We start from the raw sequence: 19,580 nt of genomic DNA on the forward strand, positions 1-19,580 counted from the left end.
TGTGGGAAGGTAACATGCACAGAATTCACAGTCCGTAAAACTGTGGTCTTTCTTCTAATATTTATTTATGTGATACTGTCTTTAGTAGTGAAGCAATGACTTGTTATGTTGATCTTATTCCTGGTTTTATTCTGTTCTCCTGAACTGTTGAAATGGAGCCAAGAAGGGGCACTAAAACCAGCAGTGAATTCCTAGGAAAAGTACAATGAGAATATTCCTTCAAACTTTTTGTGTGCATGTGGCTTTCTAAAAAAAAATTTTGAATATAAAACTGTACTAGATAAACTGGCAGGCCAGGAAACTCTGCCATTTTAAGTCCAACAAGTCAGTTTTGCCTCTCCTCAAGGTAATCATCTAAACATCAGTGTTTCTGGACTCACAGAGGACAGGTTATAAATACTCTTAATGTAAATGTACCTTTGAGGTATTTGTGAGACATCAAAACCCTGATTTATTCTCAAGCTGCATATTGCTATTTGCTTTCCTTTTGGTTGGGGCCAGTTCCACTGGCTCAGTGTAACTTTTATTGAAATCTGTGTGACTTGCTGTGGTTTAATGTGGACCTCTGGCTAAAACAGAGGGTTACATGATTTAGTGTGGAGATTAATTATTCCCTTGTACAAATGGCTTTTCTGGCACTGTGAATGCTAGACAGGAACTTTTATTTCTGCATAGTTTTGAAAAATGATTGACCATCTCCTTAGACAAGGACTGAGTTCCTGGTAGTGTTTGCTCTCTGCTGTTTTGTCATCAGATATTTATCATGTTTTAAGGCAGGTGTATTGGTAAGTGATTGACATTATCAATGTTAAGGCTGAGCTGCCTCACTCAGGTGCATTGTGTGGCTTTGCTTCTCTTTTTGATTATCAAAGCAGAGCCCATGTCTGGGGGACTTTTTTCCCTCTTTTTTAATATAATGGCCATTTCTTTCTAACCAGAGGATAAATCCTGTGAAGATACAGAAGAGGGGATCTGGAGGTCCTGCACAAATTAATGACCTGAAAGGGGTGAGCGTTATTTAAAGTTTGTAGCTTTACCCTGAGAGCAGAAACTTTTTGTTTATATCTGTAGTTCTGCCAACAGCTTCTCCCCTACCCTCATGCCCTCTGTATTTTAGCAATTTCCAATCTAAGGCAGAAATGCTATCCAGCATTACTGAACAAGGTTTACAGTTTTATGGAACTCCAAAGAACTGGAATGTAAACTATGAAAAAAAAATGAAAGAATTAATTAAAGGAGCAGTTAGGTAACTATTTGTCTTCTTAGCCTTTCATTCAAGTGTCACACCTTTAGAAGAGTTATATTGAAATGATGAAACAGGTCTGTAGTGAGGCTGTGCTTTTGTTACAGAAATTGAATACTCATTAGAAGTATCTCATGATACATCTTTCTGCATTCAGGAGGAATAAATGTTAATTTTTACTAAGGAAAGGAACCAAGAGCTAAACATGAAGTTGTGTGATTTTTTTATTTTTTTTTTTGGTGATGCTAAATACATGTCGTATATACTTTTTTCCAGTTTCACAAAGCATTGCAAAAGAAGGTTGACACTTTCCTGCTACATGTGGAAAGATCTCTATAGAAAGAACTTGTATTGTAAGTCACAGTGCAAGATACCTATGTGCTGAACAGAATTTAAAAATGACTTTGTAGTTGTTAACAGGTCAGTGAAGAAACTTGCATGTTTGAGATTTTAGAATGGGATTTTGTTTGCTTGCTTTATTAAAACATGTGTTTTGTCCATAAAGTAACTGAGCAGCCTGAGGGGCTTGAGGAGCCTAGAAAGATCTGTCCCCTTCCCGGGGGACTATATTAGACCTCTGAGTCATGAAGTCTTTGCATAGTAGGTGTCTGGTTACCAACCTTTTATGGGCCCTCCTCAGCTGGGATATCAGCATCTGCATTATAGCTCCCATCTATTCTTAGGTAGTATCAGAGCACGACTGAGCAGGCAAGGCAGAGAGAGAATTGCTTTCATTATGTAAAACCCTTCCCTGTTCTCAGACTGTTTTTTTCACACGTTTTTCTGTCTGCCCCGTCCCTCTGTCCCGCAGTGCCCTGTTGCTGCCTGTGAGAGAGGAACACCATGGCTTACAGTGTGACTCTGAATGGACCTGGACCCTGGGGCTTCCGACTGCAGGGGGGCAAGGACTTCAACATGCCCTTGACCATCTCCAGAGTAAGTCTGCAAAAATTCCTCCTGGAGCTTCTTTGGCTTGGAATGTAGCAGTCAGATGTGCACTTTGAGCTGGCCTAGCAGAACTGAGATCTTTGCACCTAGGTGTGAATAAAGAGAATAGAATGTGAACTAGAAATGTGCCAGTTTGAAGTACAACCTGGCATTGATAATGCCTCAGGAAGATAGTTCTGGTTAGTATATTTTTATGGATGGTGATACTGTCTCTTTTAAGTAAGCTTCCAGTTGTATTCTGTACAGTGTTGTCTTCTTTTCTGCTGATAGGAGCCTCACTGGTGCAATCTGAGGGGAAGGGAGTAGAACAACTCTGAATGCAAATCTGGAATTATATTTCTAGAAAATAAACATGTAACTGCTTGTAAATATGTGAAATTAGGTGTTAAAACTGAACAGAGACAGGGATGTGTCCCCTCTTGTGATGGGGTGCAATAGTTGGATAAAAATTAGACATGTCAAGCAGAAGATTCAGTAGTACTTAAAATACTGTCTTAAATTATGCAGAAGCCTTCCATTTGCAGCTGACAAACAGCATGGATTTAATAATTAATTACCTGGTGTATCTATCAATTACAGCCATATATCTCCTAGTTGCCTTTTTCTTTTCTCTTCCCCTTGAAGCATTATTTTAAGGTGTTGTGGTTCAGTACTCCTGATACCTGAATTAGCTCAGTTTCTTAAAAATTTTTTAATGTTGGATGGTTTTCAGGAAATCTGTCTTTCCTTTACCTACTTTTTTCTTATAAGATAGTTCTGTGTGATTTCTGGTAGCTCCCTTCTTTTTTTTTTTTTCTTGTTTCTGAAGTCTCAAATCTGCTCCAAAATGTTCAGATCTTTCTAGGGAGGTCTTGGTTCCTCCACAAATGACCTGCAGAAGGTTTATTTTGCAGTACAGTGACAAGAGAGGTTACTTACATAACAGTATGTAAGAGAAATACCAGAATGATTTAATCAGACAAACAAGTAGAATGCAAATAAAAGGTCTGCTCCACTGCAAAAATAATAATAAAAAAGTCACCTACACTGCTTTTTAAAACTATGTTGATTTTTTTCATAATGAAAAAAAATACAATCTGTTAAGTTGTGGGTACAAAATGTGATTCAAAGTCAGTTGGTAAGCTTCTGAAATCTTAGCTGTGCTATTTCATATTCATCCTGTGAAACTGTATCATCTGATCTCCCTTGTTCTCATGCACATTATCCCTTTCTTGGAAGACAGAGCCACATTTACCTTAATACTAAGGCCTATGCTGATGAGACATATTTTTCATAACTCCTTTTGCAGCATAGTAATTGCAAAGAAGGCTGTTCTGGCAGTATTATCAAAAGCAAACAAGCAAAAGACAACCTAAAATACCCCCTGTCTGCAAAAATAAATTCCCTTCATAAGATCAGATTAATTTTGCTCCTGTAAATAGTGTTGGTGTTTCTTTTCTCATCCCACCCCAGGTAAGTACAGAGAGGTGCCATCATATTTTTGTGGGTGTTTTCATAACTCTTTGCAGCTTTCAATGTATTGATTATTTTCTTATAAGTCATTCAGTCATACCCAGAGTGTCAGCCATGGGCCAGGGCTGTAGCACTTGCACTGTGTGTGACACAACCTGTAATGAAAAGCCAATTGTTTCCCAAAGAGCTCACTGTCTCAGATTGTAATCTGTGAAAGTGTAAACACTATGCCCAAAGGCTGGATGATTCTCATGGGGCTTTTGAGAGCATAGGAGGAGCAGAAGTGAAGCTGCAACAGCTGAATTCCCAGAGGTGTGGAGGAATTAGCTCTTCACAGAGCTGACTGCATTTCCAGCCATAGCAGTGTCAGAAAGCACTGTTAAATGGTTTTTAACTCCTTCCCAGTGAGGCCCACCTTTTATCTGGGTCTCCAGCTTTGGGATGGGATTGGATTTTAGAGCCTGCCTTATGAGGCCAGAAGCAGACATACAGGAATTAACACAGCCTCTTTCAGGGGGAGCTGGGATAGTTATGCCTGCTGGTTGTGATGTTTTTAATTGGAACACAGTGCAGTACATCACTTTTGGTGATAATCTGTTTTTGTCTTTATCATCACATGTCTCCAAAGAGATCAGAAATCACAGTCGTAAGTGAGTTGACCTAATGAACTCAGCCCTAGTTGCAGTCTTATTGTGGTGGGAAAAGGGAAGTTGTACTTATATTTTTCAGATATTCCTGGTGGGGAGGAGGAGAGAGAAGATAACTGTGAGGAACATCTCCTTCTTGGAAAGGGCACACAGCTCTAAATGTTGCTAGCTGATGCTGTACACCTATTTATGGGCTGGTTTTGATCCACTGTTGCCCTGAGATGAGATTAGACTTTCTATGTGCAAGACGAGCCATAAACTCCAAATACTTCACCTTAAAGAATATTAAAATTGCTTTTAATATCAGATGTGCCATGGCCCTTTTGGCTACATGTGCTCAGTGTCCTTCTAAGCCCTGCAGACTGGGTTTGCCATGCAGACATGTTCATTGTGCTCTGACTGCCCTCAATTGATTAGACTGTCCATGGGCCACAGAGAACAGAAAGATTCCTCCTTTTTCATGAAGGCTGTGTGCTCTTCTATCATGCTGCAAGAGCTCTGCCTCTAAACTCCTGATAAAGACAATGGAAAGTGTCTAACCCAGCAGGGTTGTTCATCCCATCTATAGCATTAGACCAACAGGTTTCCAAGCACCCTCCTGAGAGAGGACACCAGTATTGTGCCATTATGAAGCTGGCCCATGCAGAGACGTAAGGTGGGTAGCTGTTGACCTGTCAGCCATCTCTACACAATTCCTCACCTCACACTTCACCTGGAGAGCAGGGGAGAAATCCTGAAGGTCTTCCAAATCTGATTGTGGGGTTACTAATGCTTCTGTTCAGGAAAAATGCTTTTAACAGAGTGGCTAAGGAAGGGAATTATTCAGAGCTGTTTGGCATCAGTTAACTTCTAAAGAAATCTTTAAAATGCTGTCTGAGAACGCTGTATTTTCTTCCGTTCAGGTAGGCCCAGGTGATCAGCTCACTGCTGAATAGTCAACAGCATAATGCACAGGAGTCACAGTCAGTCAGCTGGGTGACAGGTGAAGATGTGTTCCCCTGAAATGGATTGTTCTGCTTATCTGTTCTTTATCTAAAAATAAATGCCTGACTAACGTAGGGGGTGGGAACAAGAAAACAGGAGACAAAAACAAATAGGGAAGAGTTAAGGTCACTCTGCAGTTCTCACACTCCTTTAACAATAGCATTGGGAAATCATCTGTAAACTATTTGTCCAGTCCCCACCCTGAAGACCATCCTACCCACTAGAAAAATTCGGCCATGAGATGTCACATTCTGTTTTGAGATGTCAAATTCTGCCATGAGATGTCATGAGCAGGTAGCAGACGTAGGAAAACAGTATTGACAGGCTTAGTGAAGCTGAGCATCTGTCAGCCCTGCTGAAATGAATGAGACTTGCAGGTTGCTGGCAGTGCTGAGCGCTGTCACCAGTGCCATGATCATATACATAAATCTGCTCTTTCCAAACTGACGTGGGCAGCAAAGCTGTTTATTTTCTCCTGCTGCTTGAACTGTCTGGAAGCAAGCAGAATTCATTAATTTTACAGGCCTAATCCTCTGTAAGAAGGCTTTTGGACATGGTTAATTATCTAAGTGCTTGGTTGCCATGTTACCTAAGATGGTACAATTGTACATGGTTGGATGCAATAACAGAACATCTTCATATAATTCTAACTCTTTTATTTCTGAACAGTCAACTTTTCTAGTGACACAGGCTGGCTTGCAAGTGATGCAATGAGCTGAAGGTGCTATTGTTACCTGAGGTAGTGGAAATATTATTTAAATCACTGTGGTAACTCATGACTGGTGTATTCACTCTGCAGTTATCCATACAGTTTTGTATTTCCTAATAGAGAGGTTTTTTAGCTCCTTGGGTTCCAAATCAAAAGCCAGAGCCTGAAACAGGAGACAGTGTTTAAACAAAACAAAAACACTCAAGAAAGACTTTTCTTTATTCAATTAAATGATGAAAAGGTTGAAATCTGGTGATGATGTAAGTCCAGGGAGGAAAAATAGCAAACACTGCTACAAAAAGAATTAAATTAACTGATCTCTGCTACAAGCAGCCTGAAACAGCTTTTGGAGTCTGAGGAAAACCCTGGCCTAGCATTTTGCTGTCAGTCTCTGCCAGGAGCAGGAAGGTTTTTTTCTCACAGTGGTTAGGCTCTTTCCTTTTATCAGCATCTCTTGCTGATGGCTTCCTGTCCCTCCTCCACTCCCTAGCATGGATGTGCCAACCTCTGGCTGTCAGTGCCTGTGCTTTAGAGGAGCTGTGTGAGAGTGTTCGTTTCCTGTGGGGATATTGCGTATCAGGGCCTTACAGCACACAACTGAGGAGGGAAGGCAGTCCCTCTGCACTTTTTTTTCTTCTATTCTTGAATGCAGGGAAGCCTCAGATGATCTGGGTCAGGCTCTGTGCATTCTGCAGCTGTCCTTTGAATGGCCACATGGTGCTGTCCATAAACTATAATCAGAAAAATGCAGTTTACCTGTATTGACTGAACTGAAACAATTCAGCAAGTTCTCTGGAAGTGCTGGTACCACATCACCTGTTAAGCATCCACCTTTGGTGAATCAGTCTGCTGGACAGCTGTCCTAAAGCTGCAATTGCAGCTTTGGGAGGTTTTTGGGGTTTTTTTAATCTCCAAATAAAAAGTCCTTCACAATACCAAAAGCTATAGATTAGTATTTATAATAGTGAATATTCTACTAAACTAACAGGTAAGTCTGGTGTTTTCCTCTTTAGTACTCAGTAGAGATGTTTCCTTTTTCCTATAAAGTTCAAAGGAAAGTCAACTTCTGAGAGGGAAGTGAGCCATTTAATATAATGACTGTCTTATGCCTAGACAAACTGTAGTAATTTCTTACACCTGGGCAGATTCACATATTTCCAGTCTTCTTACAGTTTAGCTCAAAATAGTTCCTTGTGAGAGGAAAACTAAATATTTCCAGGCCAGCTTTTCAGAACACTCTGAAACTTTACTATCTATTTTTTTTTGATACAACAACTATTCTGTGTGCATCAGCATTTCTTTGGGATAATCTTAATTTGTTGATTACTTCTTGAGAAACAGTCACCTCATCTGAAGTTACAGCGTTCTGAATTTTATTACCTGCAATTATTTGTCAATGTCAGTGTCCTAGGAGAGTGCCAGTTATCTAAGGTGGTATGTTTGCTTTCAAACTAATTTGCAAGTCAGTTCTGGTGTGTTTACAGCTACATCAGAAATTACTGTGTTTCTGTGAGCCCGAGCCCTACTAGTAACTCCTCAGCCCCCTGATTTGGTGTTGTTTGTTTGAGATGTTCCAGTGGACAGCATCTGTACTATAAATGGCAGTTCAGTGTACAGGGCATTTGTATGATAAGGCTGCATGTCTCATCAAACACAAGTGTCATGTCTATGTCAGACAAGGAGAGAGGGAGCAAATTCTCTAGCTATGTTCCATTCAAATAATACTTGTTGGACCAGAGAAATGAGTTCTGGCACCTGGGGGTCAAAAAATCCCAGGATATTGGGGAAGGCAGAAACAGAACAGAGTTTTAAATGTGGCTGTGCAGGTGCTCTAAGAGGTAAGGAATTAGTTATTCTGAGGTAGACAACATGTCTTGACCAAAAATACTGTATCAGCTCTGAGAAGTAACCCCAATGAGAAGTTTCACCAAGCCACCAACACTTTAAAGAAGGTTTGATTTCAACAAGTACCCTATTTTGTATCCAAAGCAGTTCCAGCACAAGATGGGTTATTTTTCTCTTCTGGGTAAACAGGCATGATAGAAATAAGCAGCTTTTGTTTTCTTTCCTTGCAGAAAATATTCTGAAAAATCCATGAAGTTTATTGTTGTAACTTTAAGCTCAGGTTTATTTGTTGAAGAGTGCTTTTATTACAATTTTTATTTAAACTGCAGCATGACAACACAATGTGATTTGAATGCATGTATTCTACTTGACAAAATAAATTCCAGGAACAGCATGTAGCTGCAGCTCTTGGTCAAATGATTACTCCTTTAAATCAAGTAGGTACTTGGAACACAAAGGCAACCACTCCTATCTGTTTGTGTGATTAAAGTAATCACTAAATGCTAAGTCCACTGCTGAAGGTCAGGGGTATATAAGGAGAATTATGTGTTCTGCACAGATACTGTGCAGCAATTGTCTATTTAAGGCTATGTTCTTCAATTCTATCTGCTTTGAATTTCAGGAGAAACATAACACTCTGGTAGAATATAGGCCAGATAAACGTGAGTAAAGGGCAGTAATAACTGAGGTTCTGGTTTTAAATGCTGTTACATCATCAAACCTGGTTTTCTCACTGTTCTTACACAAAATACATAACCCAGGGGTTTGAAGCTCTTTCTTCATTTCACCTTCTAAGTGCTTTTTAATTTGGAGTGGGGCTGTAGCTGAATCATCAATACTTGTGTTGGCATTATGTATGAAATAACTGGGCTGAATAATATCTATGCAATTGCCAGCTCTGTTATAAAGTGACTTTGCAGCTTTCTTTTCTGCAAAAGAAAAAGAAATGCAGCCCTTCCCTGGAACAAGAGGTATATAGTGTTAGCTGTGGGGAATTTGGGCTCAAGATTGTTGAAAAACTGAGTTCACAACTGGGGATAACCGTAGCTCTTGTGGTTTTATGGAAGAGAGAGGAAAGGGTTTCTTAACCTAAGGAAACAGATCCAAAACTCAAACTTAGTTATATTCCATTTTTATTTGTTTTAAGATTTAACTGTGTGCCCTGGCAACTGGATAATGTGGTCTGACACATTGTTCAGTCTTTGACCTAGAGTTTACTTACATGAGAATATAGTTGATGTAGTATTGCAGGCAGTCCTCTGATTTACATCATTATTATTAAAGTTAATAATTTTGCACATCCTTTAGAATGAGTAAACAGTGGGAGGTAACCATTAAATTATGAATTTTAAGCTGCTGAACTGTTAGTGCTTTATAATTAAAATGAACAAAAAGCTTTATTGTTCAGGTAAAACTTTTTATTAGTGTCTGATGTCTGAACTCTGTAAATGACTGTCTTAATAACACAGCAGATAACTCTGTCATTATCTCCATTCTGAATGCATTATTGCAAAATGTTCTCCAGCTAGTGGAACACAAGGAGAAATTAGCTCTGTGAATATGTTGTCATTAACTTTCTATACCACAGCAGTTCCTATCTTGTTGTCTAATTAGTAGCATAAAGTGTATGTTATAACTATCAAAAAATGTGGGTAGTTAAATACAAAATAACACCAACATTGAGTAGCAATGGGGAGGTATGAAAATGATTACAAAATGCAATAGTCTTCATTATAATCTAGTTTTCACTGAGGGCTGGAGCTGCCTGAGAAGACAGTCTCATGTGACCAGCTTGTGTGTAACTATAAGTTTCTGCATGTGGGTACCTGAGGTGCCACCATTTTAATGCATAATACAGCATTAAATAGTGTTCAGTGTAATATGAGACAATGCTCTTCTTTTCCACTGAGTTTTGGTGCAAGATTAGCCAAATTATCGCTGTGCAGGTAACTTTGGTCCCCATTGAAAGATCTTGAGAAGGAGAGAGGAAGGAGGGAAATTTCTACTGAACATGGTAAAAATCAATTGCAACAGCAAGTTTGGAGGAAATAAAGGAATTTAAAACCTTGTCTGGCAATGTCAGCAGTACTGTGCTAGTAGAAATGAATAATGCTAATTGGATAAGAATGGTTTCTATGCACAGCATGTTAAAGGGCTGTTTCTTCTGTACTAGTGTAATTAAAGCCTTAAGAAAAAGGTTACCTGAGAACAAAACATCTGAATAGACTTTCCGTTACAGTTGTATAAACTCTAAATACTAATTTGATAGAAGTATGTGATGATATTTAATAAATGACATTTATTAATTCATAAAAAATTCATTTTTGCTGGTACAGAGTGAGGACAAGGATCTCAATAAATGTGCTGTTAAGGCACATTGTATTGACCCATAATTCACATTATATATTTAAAAAGTAACAAGTATCTCCTGTCAAAATGCATTGCATAGATGATGATTTTTTTAAAAAAGTATTTTATTTAGCTACTGTCATAAAACTCAGGTTGTAAAAGAAATAAACACTTGGTCACATAAAGCTGGCCCTGAAACTTAGGTCAGCCTGTTGGGTCTCCTTCAGGGACAGTTCTAAAATTTCCCATTTTCCAGATCCATGAAGAGTATAATATTTCCCCCAAATGTAAAGCTGTTTGTGGTCTTCTAAGAGATTTACAGGAGAAAAAGGACACAATAAACAGAGGGAAGAAAGTACCTGGAACTAGGTACCCTCAAAAAGTTCATTTTCACCTTATGAATGCCTCCAGATAATATCTTGAATGGGCTTCCTACAAGGTGACTCCTCTCGTTGGTAGTGGTGGTTATTAGCCATTTTCCCAAAAAGTCAATGAGCTCTTGCTCTTCTTTTAGGAAGATGAAATGGGCCAAATGTCTTCAAGGCATGCAAATCCCCTGACGAGGGTAGAGTTATTCTCTGCACCTCCCACGTGCGTAGCTGCTGTTGTGGTCATCTGTGCCACAGGTGTTCAGTGCCTGGACACAGTGCATAAATAGGCTTTAACCTTTCTCAAAATCCTTCCAAATACACTTGATTTGTAGCAATGGCAGCTGGGGATTAGGAGGAACACAGCCTTTCACATGGTCTCACCCTATTCCCACCTTTCCCTTGCTCTGAGTCCAAATTCCAGCCTCTGGGCTATTTTGGCTCCATGCCTCTCTTGCTTAGCCATACCTAATACAGACATAAACCCTTATTCTTATTAAAAGTAGCAGGCTTAAGGGCACATGCTTACTTTAAACAATTTATGGGTTCTTAGTTTGAGGCCAGCTTTAGTGACAATTAGTCTTTGTGGCATGAATAAAAATATTTGCAATGCATTGTAATACTTACTATACCTGGTTGGGGTGCCCTGCACACTCTTGAGAAGCCTCTGTGGGACTCTCATGCTATATTTAAAGCATCCAGTAACTTAGGAAGCTATTTTGAATTGGAACCAGTGCTACGTTTACCTCAAGCTTCTGGAATGGGACATCTTATCCAAAACTCCAAAAATACTACATGTAACCCCAGATTCTGGTACATAGTGCCAAATCGGAATGCCCTGGTATTAGGGTGAATTTGGGCTGCCTTTCCTTCATCCTGGGGGTCACTGGGACCATCCTGTTCTATTTGAAAATGTCAGCATTCTCTCCTTACCTACTCATAGCTGGTTCAAAAATGGCTAAGGGCAGTTGGTGCTATGGCAGGTGTTTAAAAAAGCAAGTCAAAGCAACATAGTCTTTTTCATCAGCATTGGCTGATTAATTATTGTAGGGAAAAATGAATAGTCTTTCTGCTAATTTTTTTTTCTTTTTGACAAGAGTTGTAAAATACAAGTACCCTTCTAACCTACTGTCAAAATTCCTTTCATGTCTAAAAGATTTTTATCTCACTGTTTTGCTTAAATTATCTAACAAATTATGCACGATGAAATCCTTTAATCCTTTTGTCAACTGTAAGGGGTGGAGTGGATGAGGATCTCTCTATTACATGTGTGCTTTGCTTTCTTCATGCCAAGAAGTGGTCAGCAGTCTGCAAGCACAACATCAGTTGTGTGGACAGCAGCAAACCACATCTCCCTGAACTGCAATCTCTTCCCTGTTTGATTGCCCGCTGCTTGGTGCTACTTCTTTTCAGGGCAGCACTTCTGAAATTGAAAAGTGCTGGTTTGCCATACAGTTGTCAGTAGTTCAGGCTGAGTGCACAGAGTTGTGGGTATCAGACTGTTGGCACCTCATGGGAAGGGCAAATTGATTATTGAGGTGCTGGAATTGTTTGGCTGTTTCACCCCTGAGGAATAGCAAGTCTCTCCTCTTTTGAGAGAGGCTTCATCCCGCCCTCGAGAGCTGCGTGCCTCAGCTGCAAGGACAAGTACTGATGGCTCCTGGCATTCATTCTCACCCCATGTGAGATTGTTCTCTGCTTCTCCTCCTTCCATATGCCTGGCATGCTTACGTGGTCTCTTTTCCCTGCCTTCTTTCCTTGCTCTGTTCCCACATTCTGCCTCACCAGAGTGTGCCATCCTTTCTTTGCTCCCAGCTTTCAATGCCGTTCAGATTTACTGCACTTAGAGTGGAGGAGCAAAAAAATGAAGGCTGCATTTGGGAAGTGAAAGATTTAGACCCTCCAAAAGGTGTGTAATCCTATAGAGCCATGAAGGGACAGAGAAGGAATGTGCAGGAAGGAGCTGGCTAAATGTGGTGCCACATGGAGGTTCATGACTGCTCTGTGTGAAACTGGGGGGTTTCCTGTTTCTCTGGTTACATGTGTTGCTGTATTAAAGTCTTCTCTAGCCTGTGTTAAGGAACCCGAGCTGCAAATAATACCAATATCACTTCTGTGTTTACAATAGAGTGCATCTTCACTAAGATTCCCAGGAAAGACTTTCTTCCTTTTACAGCCACACATCCTATGGTCCCCACAGAGATGGATTTGTCCTGCTCAGCAGCAATTCCCTTTCCCTACATATCTGTGCTTAATTTTCTTCAGAGCAGTGGTTCCTCACTCTGCAACATGTCATCTTAGATTGTAATCTCCAACTTTTTCTTTGAAGAAAATATCCACATTAATATTCTTTAAAACTATATATATATATATAAAATACAGGCAGATAATGATTGAGAGTATTTCCATAAATTCCACATGCCAAAACATGGCGGATTAAGTAGTGCTGAAGAAAAACAAAACAGAATAAACTTTCTCGAAGGTCTAGATAATCAGTGAATTAGTTCAGTTTTAATTTCACATATTTTTTTTCCTAGACCCAATTCTTTCCTTGGAAAAATGAGAAGAAGTCTAAGGATTGGTAATTTACATGAACAGGTTGCTCTCTGGAAGAAGATGAAGTGGGTTTGGTTTTTTCCAGTGTGTGTGACCTGTCATGGAGGTTATCCCAGCTTATGGGAACATTCCTGGCCAAAAAAAAGTGATCATCCCTTCCACAATATGGGAGACATATTTGCAGTGTGATTGACAAGATGAGGAGGTGGTATATCATTTCTGTGCATGTCAAGGGACTGGTAGTGTATGAAACCAAAACTAGAACTTAGCTGCTTTATTTATCCCCTGAACAGATGCAGTACCAGCAGCTGCAAGAAGATCTTTTATACATTCCACCCACGATTCCCTGGAGTTCATGTGTCCTAAAGACAACCTGGAAAGGAGGCAGGACACTCTCTTGTACAGTATTACATTTTATAAGTACAGTGTGAGATGCTGATCTTTCACATAGGGAAAGAATTCCAGGCTGGATCTGAGGAGTTTCATGCCAGTTGATGGTATGGGTAGATGCCTTTATCTCCTGCTGCTCTGAGTATTTAGCTCAAATTCTTAATTTGGTCTCTAAATTTTGTTTTATTAAAACTCTTTATAGACTAGAAAGCAGCACAAAGAAGTAGTTTTATTATAATTTAGCCCTTATTTGCCTTATTAATGGGACATTTAATTGGTTTAATCTGAGGGAAGGATCATTAAAAGGACTAGTAAACAATATTACTTCTTTTGTCTCCATTAAGTCTTGATCCTTCTCCACTGGTTTTGCAGAGATTGGATTGGGCTCCAATATTAAATGCTTCTCCAAGCTTAGGAGGCCAGGAAAGAGCTCATCAATGTAGTTGATTGTTAAGCCTCTTTATTCAATGTGTAGATAAAGGGTTTAGGTAGGAATAAACTTTCCTCGTTGATGTTTAATTTTAGAACATCCACAGTGAATGTTCTGGCCTGGATGCCACAAGTCTTTGGTTTCAGTCTTCTCATAAAGCATCTTGGCTTCTGTCTGAGACTATTTGTGCCATACATCCACACCAGTGTGCTACTGCCCTTGGATACACTAATGCTGTAAAGAGAAATGTTTAGAAAATACTCTCTAAAATACTATCTTTTTCCACTGCAGACAGCACAACTTTGCCCTAGCAAAATAGAGTTCAGGAACTATTGAGAAAAGCCCCCAAATTGCCAAAGTTTTTTGAAAGTAAAGGGTCCATGCTGTCTTTTGAAGCTGTTCATACCTTCTCACCATTGCAGCAATGACAATAACGAGATACTCAGTAAAAATTGATTTTCCCAATGTGTCACGAGAGAAGCTTTTTTCTGGCTAAATTGAAACACTTTAAAAGAGATGATGGTGGCCTCCTTGAAGAGGTGGGTTTGAAACATCTAAGTGTTTCTTAGTATTTATTTGAATATTTTCATATATTTATTGAGTAAAGTCATAATAAATTGAGTAAATTCATATATTGAGTAAAGTAATAATAATAAAAATCTCCAAATCCCTAGATTTATCTGTTAACAACAATAACAAATAATCAAGTAAAAGTATGTTTTTATAGAAAGATACCAAATCCTGAGAACAGATGAAAAGGGCAGTGATTTGCAATGTCCTTAGTACATTTTTATTTGGAACATAAAAGGAGTTCTCCCTATTTTCCCTACTGATTATATACTGCTTGGGACCTGTGTATTTATCTTTATATACTAATTGCCTAAGAAACCCCCTCTCTCTTTTGTTTGTTTCTCTTTTCTTCAACACTTGGGGTGAACAGATATTCCTGATTACATATATAAAAATGTATAAATAACAATATCTAGATTTTTTTTTCTCTGTCATTTGTCACACAATAACTTACTTTTTGCCCAGTTTGTCTCGCTTTGATACCAGAATAAGTAAAATCAAAGCTTTTTTGATGGTATCTTTGTACTTTTTGTACAGCTTCATTCCAGAGACAAACAGCCATTGGTTGGCTCTGCTTCTTTACATTTTCCTCCCTTCCTCCAGTGACTTGTGTCACTTTGTAGTGCAAGTAGGTTGCACTGTGATAGTCCTCAATTCAATTAGATAATGGAACAGAGGGAGTGCCATGGCCTCATGTTCAAGGAGAGCTGCCCAGAAGTTGCATTTGAACATTGACAATATGAATTTTAATATTCTCTTAACTTTGAAATATGTCTTTCACTTTTGTGATCCTCAATATTGTCTTGAAGTGTCTTTTTCCTTTCCATTCTTGCCTCACCTCCATAATCTGTTTTGTTATGGTTAATTTTTATTCCAAATTTTCATTTCATTCCAGTGAGAGAGACTAGGAGAGGACTTTATTTTTTAATTAAAATATACATTATCCATTTTGGGAGATGAGAAGACCATGTTACATGATACAATTTTTGTTTGTTTCACTCCATCCTGCTGTTATCCACAATCTGAACACATACAGAACTGTTTATTTCCTCTAAGTAGGAGCTAAGGGAACTACAAGACTGAGCAAACTGTGCAAATACTAGGAATGTCAGCATATATGCCAAGATAGTGAGGTTGTTAGCAAGCACTGTATGTACTGATGGATAGCTAAGCTGCATGTGGAAATGATTGGTGATTTTTTTCTATCTCTCACTGTCAAAGCTTTGGGCAATATTCTGCTAGGACTGCATTGGTATTTTGAGATTTAAGTTTGGATTAAGTAATGTCAGGACAAATGCCAGTCTGACAGAAGAGAGAGCACTGTAAGCCTGCACACTGGCATGGGACCATAAGGAAGAAGTTTGAAATCTTGCCTGGCAATTGTCCTTCTATAACAGTCCTTTTATTCCAGTGAACACAAGATTAATCTATTGCAATTCAAACAAGGAAGTCCTGCTTCCACTTCACTGCTTGCTCACAATGTTTACTCTGATGTTTAGAGCAGACCTGATTAATTTTTTTCTGTTGCTCTAAATGTTATTTTAAATACATCGTGGTGCTGGTAGTTGAAGGGAATGTTCCCCCAGAGGGGTAAAAAAAAAACCTCACAGCCGACTAAAAAACCCCAAAAATTGTCAACAGAGCGAGAAATTATTGGACTTTGAAAGAACCAAAGCTATTCAACTCATAGAAGTTTTAATAGAATATAATCAAAGAATTCATTTGGATTTGTATAGTTGAGACTGAGCCCTAAGTTGCTGTAACATGGCTGATTCTCAGTGTCAAATCCCCTCTTCCCCCTCTCCCCCAGTTTTATCAAAGTATGAAAGTCTTGACTGAGTGAGATGCTATTGTTGGCAAGCCTTTGATGGACACTCCTGGAATTTCTTTGCAGGAGCCGTGACTTCTGTTTTATCTGAAATCTCACTGGCTCCTGATGACAGACAAACTCTGTTTTTAGCATTGCACTGAAGGTCAGGCAAATGACTGGTTTCCAAATAGAGTAACTGAAGATACTGGAACAGATTTATTCCTGGTATAATTCCACTGGTTCTATGAAGTTGCAGGGGAATATATTTGTCAAGAGAGCCTTATGAGTTGAAGGATAATACCACTGTTCTCAATCCCTTGTGTATTAAAAGAGCTTGGAAAAAATACTATTTAACATAATGTTAAAATTCTTCTGTAAGAGAAATTCTATACTCACTAAGATAAGGGCAGTATTTTTTAGCTGGAATAAACTAAGATAACTCTGTTAAGGAGACTGACCACCACAGAATGTAATTTTTTTTTTTAATACCTGGGAATCTAGCTCTGGCTTCTTTAATTACAAGTGAGGCTGAGGTTTTCTGACTGTGTAAATATTTTAGGAATAATCTAGGAAGTGTGTACACTGACTAGGCTGCTTTCTGCTAGTGGCAGTTGGGGTGATTGCATTATTTTTTACAGAACTTTAATTTTAGTTGCAGTTTTGGCACTCAAGTCCCATAATCTATCAAGTAGACTGGCTACATATTTTACTTAATTTTTTCAGGTTATCTGTGGCCTTAATTCATACAGAAAGCAAAAATTGATTTTGCTGATGGATCAAGAAAGTGAAAACTAAATACTATACTATCATTGGGGCATTAGTAAAGGAATTATCAGTGTCTTTGTAGAATGACATTGCAAAGCCCAGAAGTACTAGGTAATGTGAAAAAAATTTTGCGGGAAAAGCTTAGATGAGATCACAACCACACTGACATTTTCACATCGATTGTGGAAAGCAGAGGAGCAGATGTCAGCTTGTGGATGCAAGTGTGTGTGTGTGTGTTGGCTGAGAGGTTGAGCTGTGGCTGATGAGAAGGATTCACTCCTGCCTTGTGGGAGTGAATTGGTCTGTCTAGGCTGGGGACATCAAGTCACAGATGCAGAGAGGTCCTTGGGGTAAAAGCTGCCACCTTCTGTGCCTCATTGCCCCCCTAGAGTTCATGGATTACCAACATCCTGCAACACTGGGAGCTGGTGCAAAAATTCAAGATTTGAGTTGTTACAAACGGGGCACCATCAAGAGTGGGAAAGAAACGTAAACTGTGTTATAAAATTTGGAAAACAGATGCAAGTATAATTTTTTCAATACTTTGATGGAAATGTATCCCTTAAAGCTCAAAGGGCATGCTTTAATAGGTTGGTCTTACTGTCTCAAGAGGTTACACTTCAGTGAGCTTTTCCTTAGAGGTGTCAAAATGTATCTTTAATGATAGATATCCTGACAGTCATGAAGTACAAACAACTGTTGCCATGACAAGACAGGATTTCTTCAAACTGAGTTGGCTTTGACTCTAATGCTGTACCCCAAAGGCTCCGCTTTTCCAAACCATTCACAACATATGCTTTTATAAATCCATCAAACAAGCCTCCCCTCTTTCTATACCCTGTGTTTTAATGTCAAAGCAAATCCATGTTCTGCTCGTGGCACCTGCTGTGGCACGTACTTCAGCTACTTCAGGGGAGTACTAAGCATACCACCATACTTAAAGTCCTGTCAACATAGCTGTGATAAAGACCCTTTGGAAAATGTATAGCTCCACCCTAAAATAATAATTTATCATCACTCATAAGGGAGAATTAATTGGCATTTAGTACATGTAATAATATGGAATAATGCCCTTCATGAGCAGGCCCATGTGTAAAAGCACAGGCCGTGTAGTGGAGTACTTTTTTTAACAAGGCAAAACAATTTCTGTGACAAATAAACTCCACTTCTAAAAATATACTTAGGACAGTCAATATATTGGTAAGTTCTGTTGTGCTGAATACTTTTAAGTCAGGCTTCAGCAACATCAATCTGCATTACTAAATATTGAAAATACTATCATAGCTTAAGACACTAGTCTATATTAAAAAGAAAATCTTTCCATTATCGATACCAACAGAGTTTAGATGATGGGTTAACCAAATGGTGTGTTGTAATATTGCTGGCCACTATGGAAATATGTGCACTATGCACTCATAAATACTTTGTCTGTAGCTTACACAAAAACATACAGATTCATCAGGCTCTTTGGCATATTAACATATTGTGACTGTATTTGAGCCTTTTGGATGATGTTTCCCAGTTCATTGTTCTATTTATTACAGAAAGTGAGAAAGGGAGTGAAAGGTTTTAAGGGGAAAAAAAGTTATTTTCTTAGTATGGATTCATGTTTACTTCAGGAGGTTCTGTAGTCATCCTTCCTTCCCAGTGACATAACTGTACAACTCTGAAATCCATTATATGCATTTTTTTTAATGGATCTCTTTGCTCCATAGGTTTGTCATGACAAGGAGCTGCTTCATTGAATTACAAATGTAGATCCTTTTGATCCTGTGAAGCATTCTTCTGACTTTCTGCCACTAACATGGGCTGGTTGTCTGCATTCTGCCAGCACAGGCAACTTCAAACTTTAATTTCTGTGATTTAAGCTTATATGTCATTCAAAAGCTGAAAGGTAATGTGCTTTGAGTGTCTGCACTGGAGCAGAAGGCAGCTCCAGTACAAAGAGGAAGGTGTGTTACACACTGACTTTGCAAAATGGCAAAATTTATATCATTATGTAAAAAAATATATATTATATACTTCTATAGTCATATATATAGTTATATGTGAGTCTCCTCTGTGCAGTGTTTGCTCTGGCCCAGCCATAGCCATTAGAGAGGGTTCCCAGATGTAAGGGCAAGATGGACTTAAAAGACCTTCCTTTGATAGGAAAAGCAGGGAGTTTGCTTTTTGGGATGGGAGCACCAGGCTGCCTGCCATCCTTAATTTTACTTCCATACTCATAAAACCAATATGAACATAAAACTATGCATGGAGTAGAAGAGCTTTTAGAACTTTATTGTAAATTAAAGTTATATTTTCTGAATGTGATTTAAAACAAAATCATTGGTGTCTTGCCTGAGGTGGAAATGAACACTCTGATTTACCACTGCCAGGCAGTTATGAGGGCATTTGTAGTGCAAAGCAATTAACTGAGAAACCGAAATACTTGCATTTGCACTGAAGAGAATAAATTTGTGCAGAGTAATAGGGAGTTGGGAGCATAATTTTTTTTGCTCTGCTGAAGTTTTA

The 19,580-nt window shown here is 38.8% G+C and overlaps 1 protein-coding gene across 2 annotated transcripts in view; it reads left to right on the top strand.

Annotated features, from left to right (window-relative positions):
• Window positions 1-1,851: 1,851 nt before the first annotated feature.
• LDB3 (LIM domain binding 3) overlaps window positions 1,852-19,580 on the top strand; it is a 67,947-nt gene continuing 50,218 nt past the window's right edge. For both annotated transcript variants that reach the window (XM_083866209.1, XM_083866208.1), the window contains exons 1-2: window positions 1,852-1,951; window positions 2,055-2,179. In XM_083866209.1, the coding sequence (XP_083722335.1) occupies window positions 2,087-2,179 (93 nt within the window). In that variant the 5' untranslated portion in view covers window positions 1,852-1,951; window positions 2,055-2,086. The remainder of the gene's footprint in view (window positions 1,952-2,054; window positions 2,180-19,580) is intronic.

This window comes from Zosterops lateralis, assembly GCF_965231275.1.
Source record: "Zosterops lateralis genome assembly, chromosome: 8".
NCBI classification, from domain to species: Eukaryota; Metazoa; Chordata; class Aves; order Passeriformes; family Zosteropidae; genus Zosterops; species Zosterops lateralis.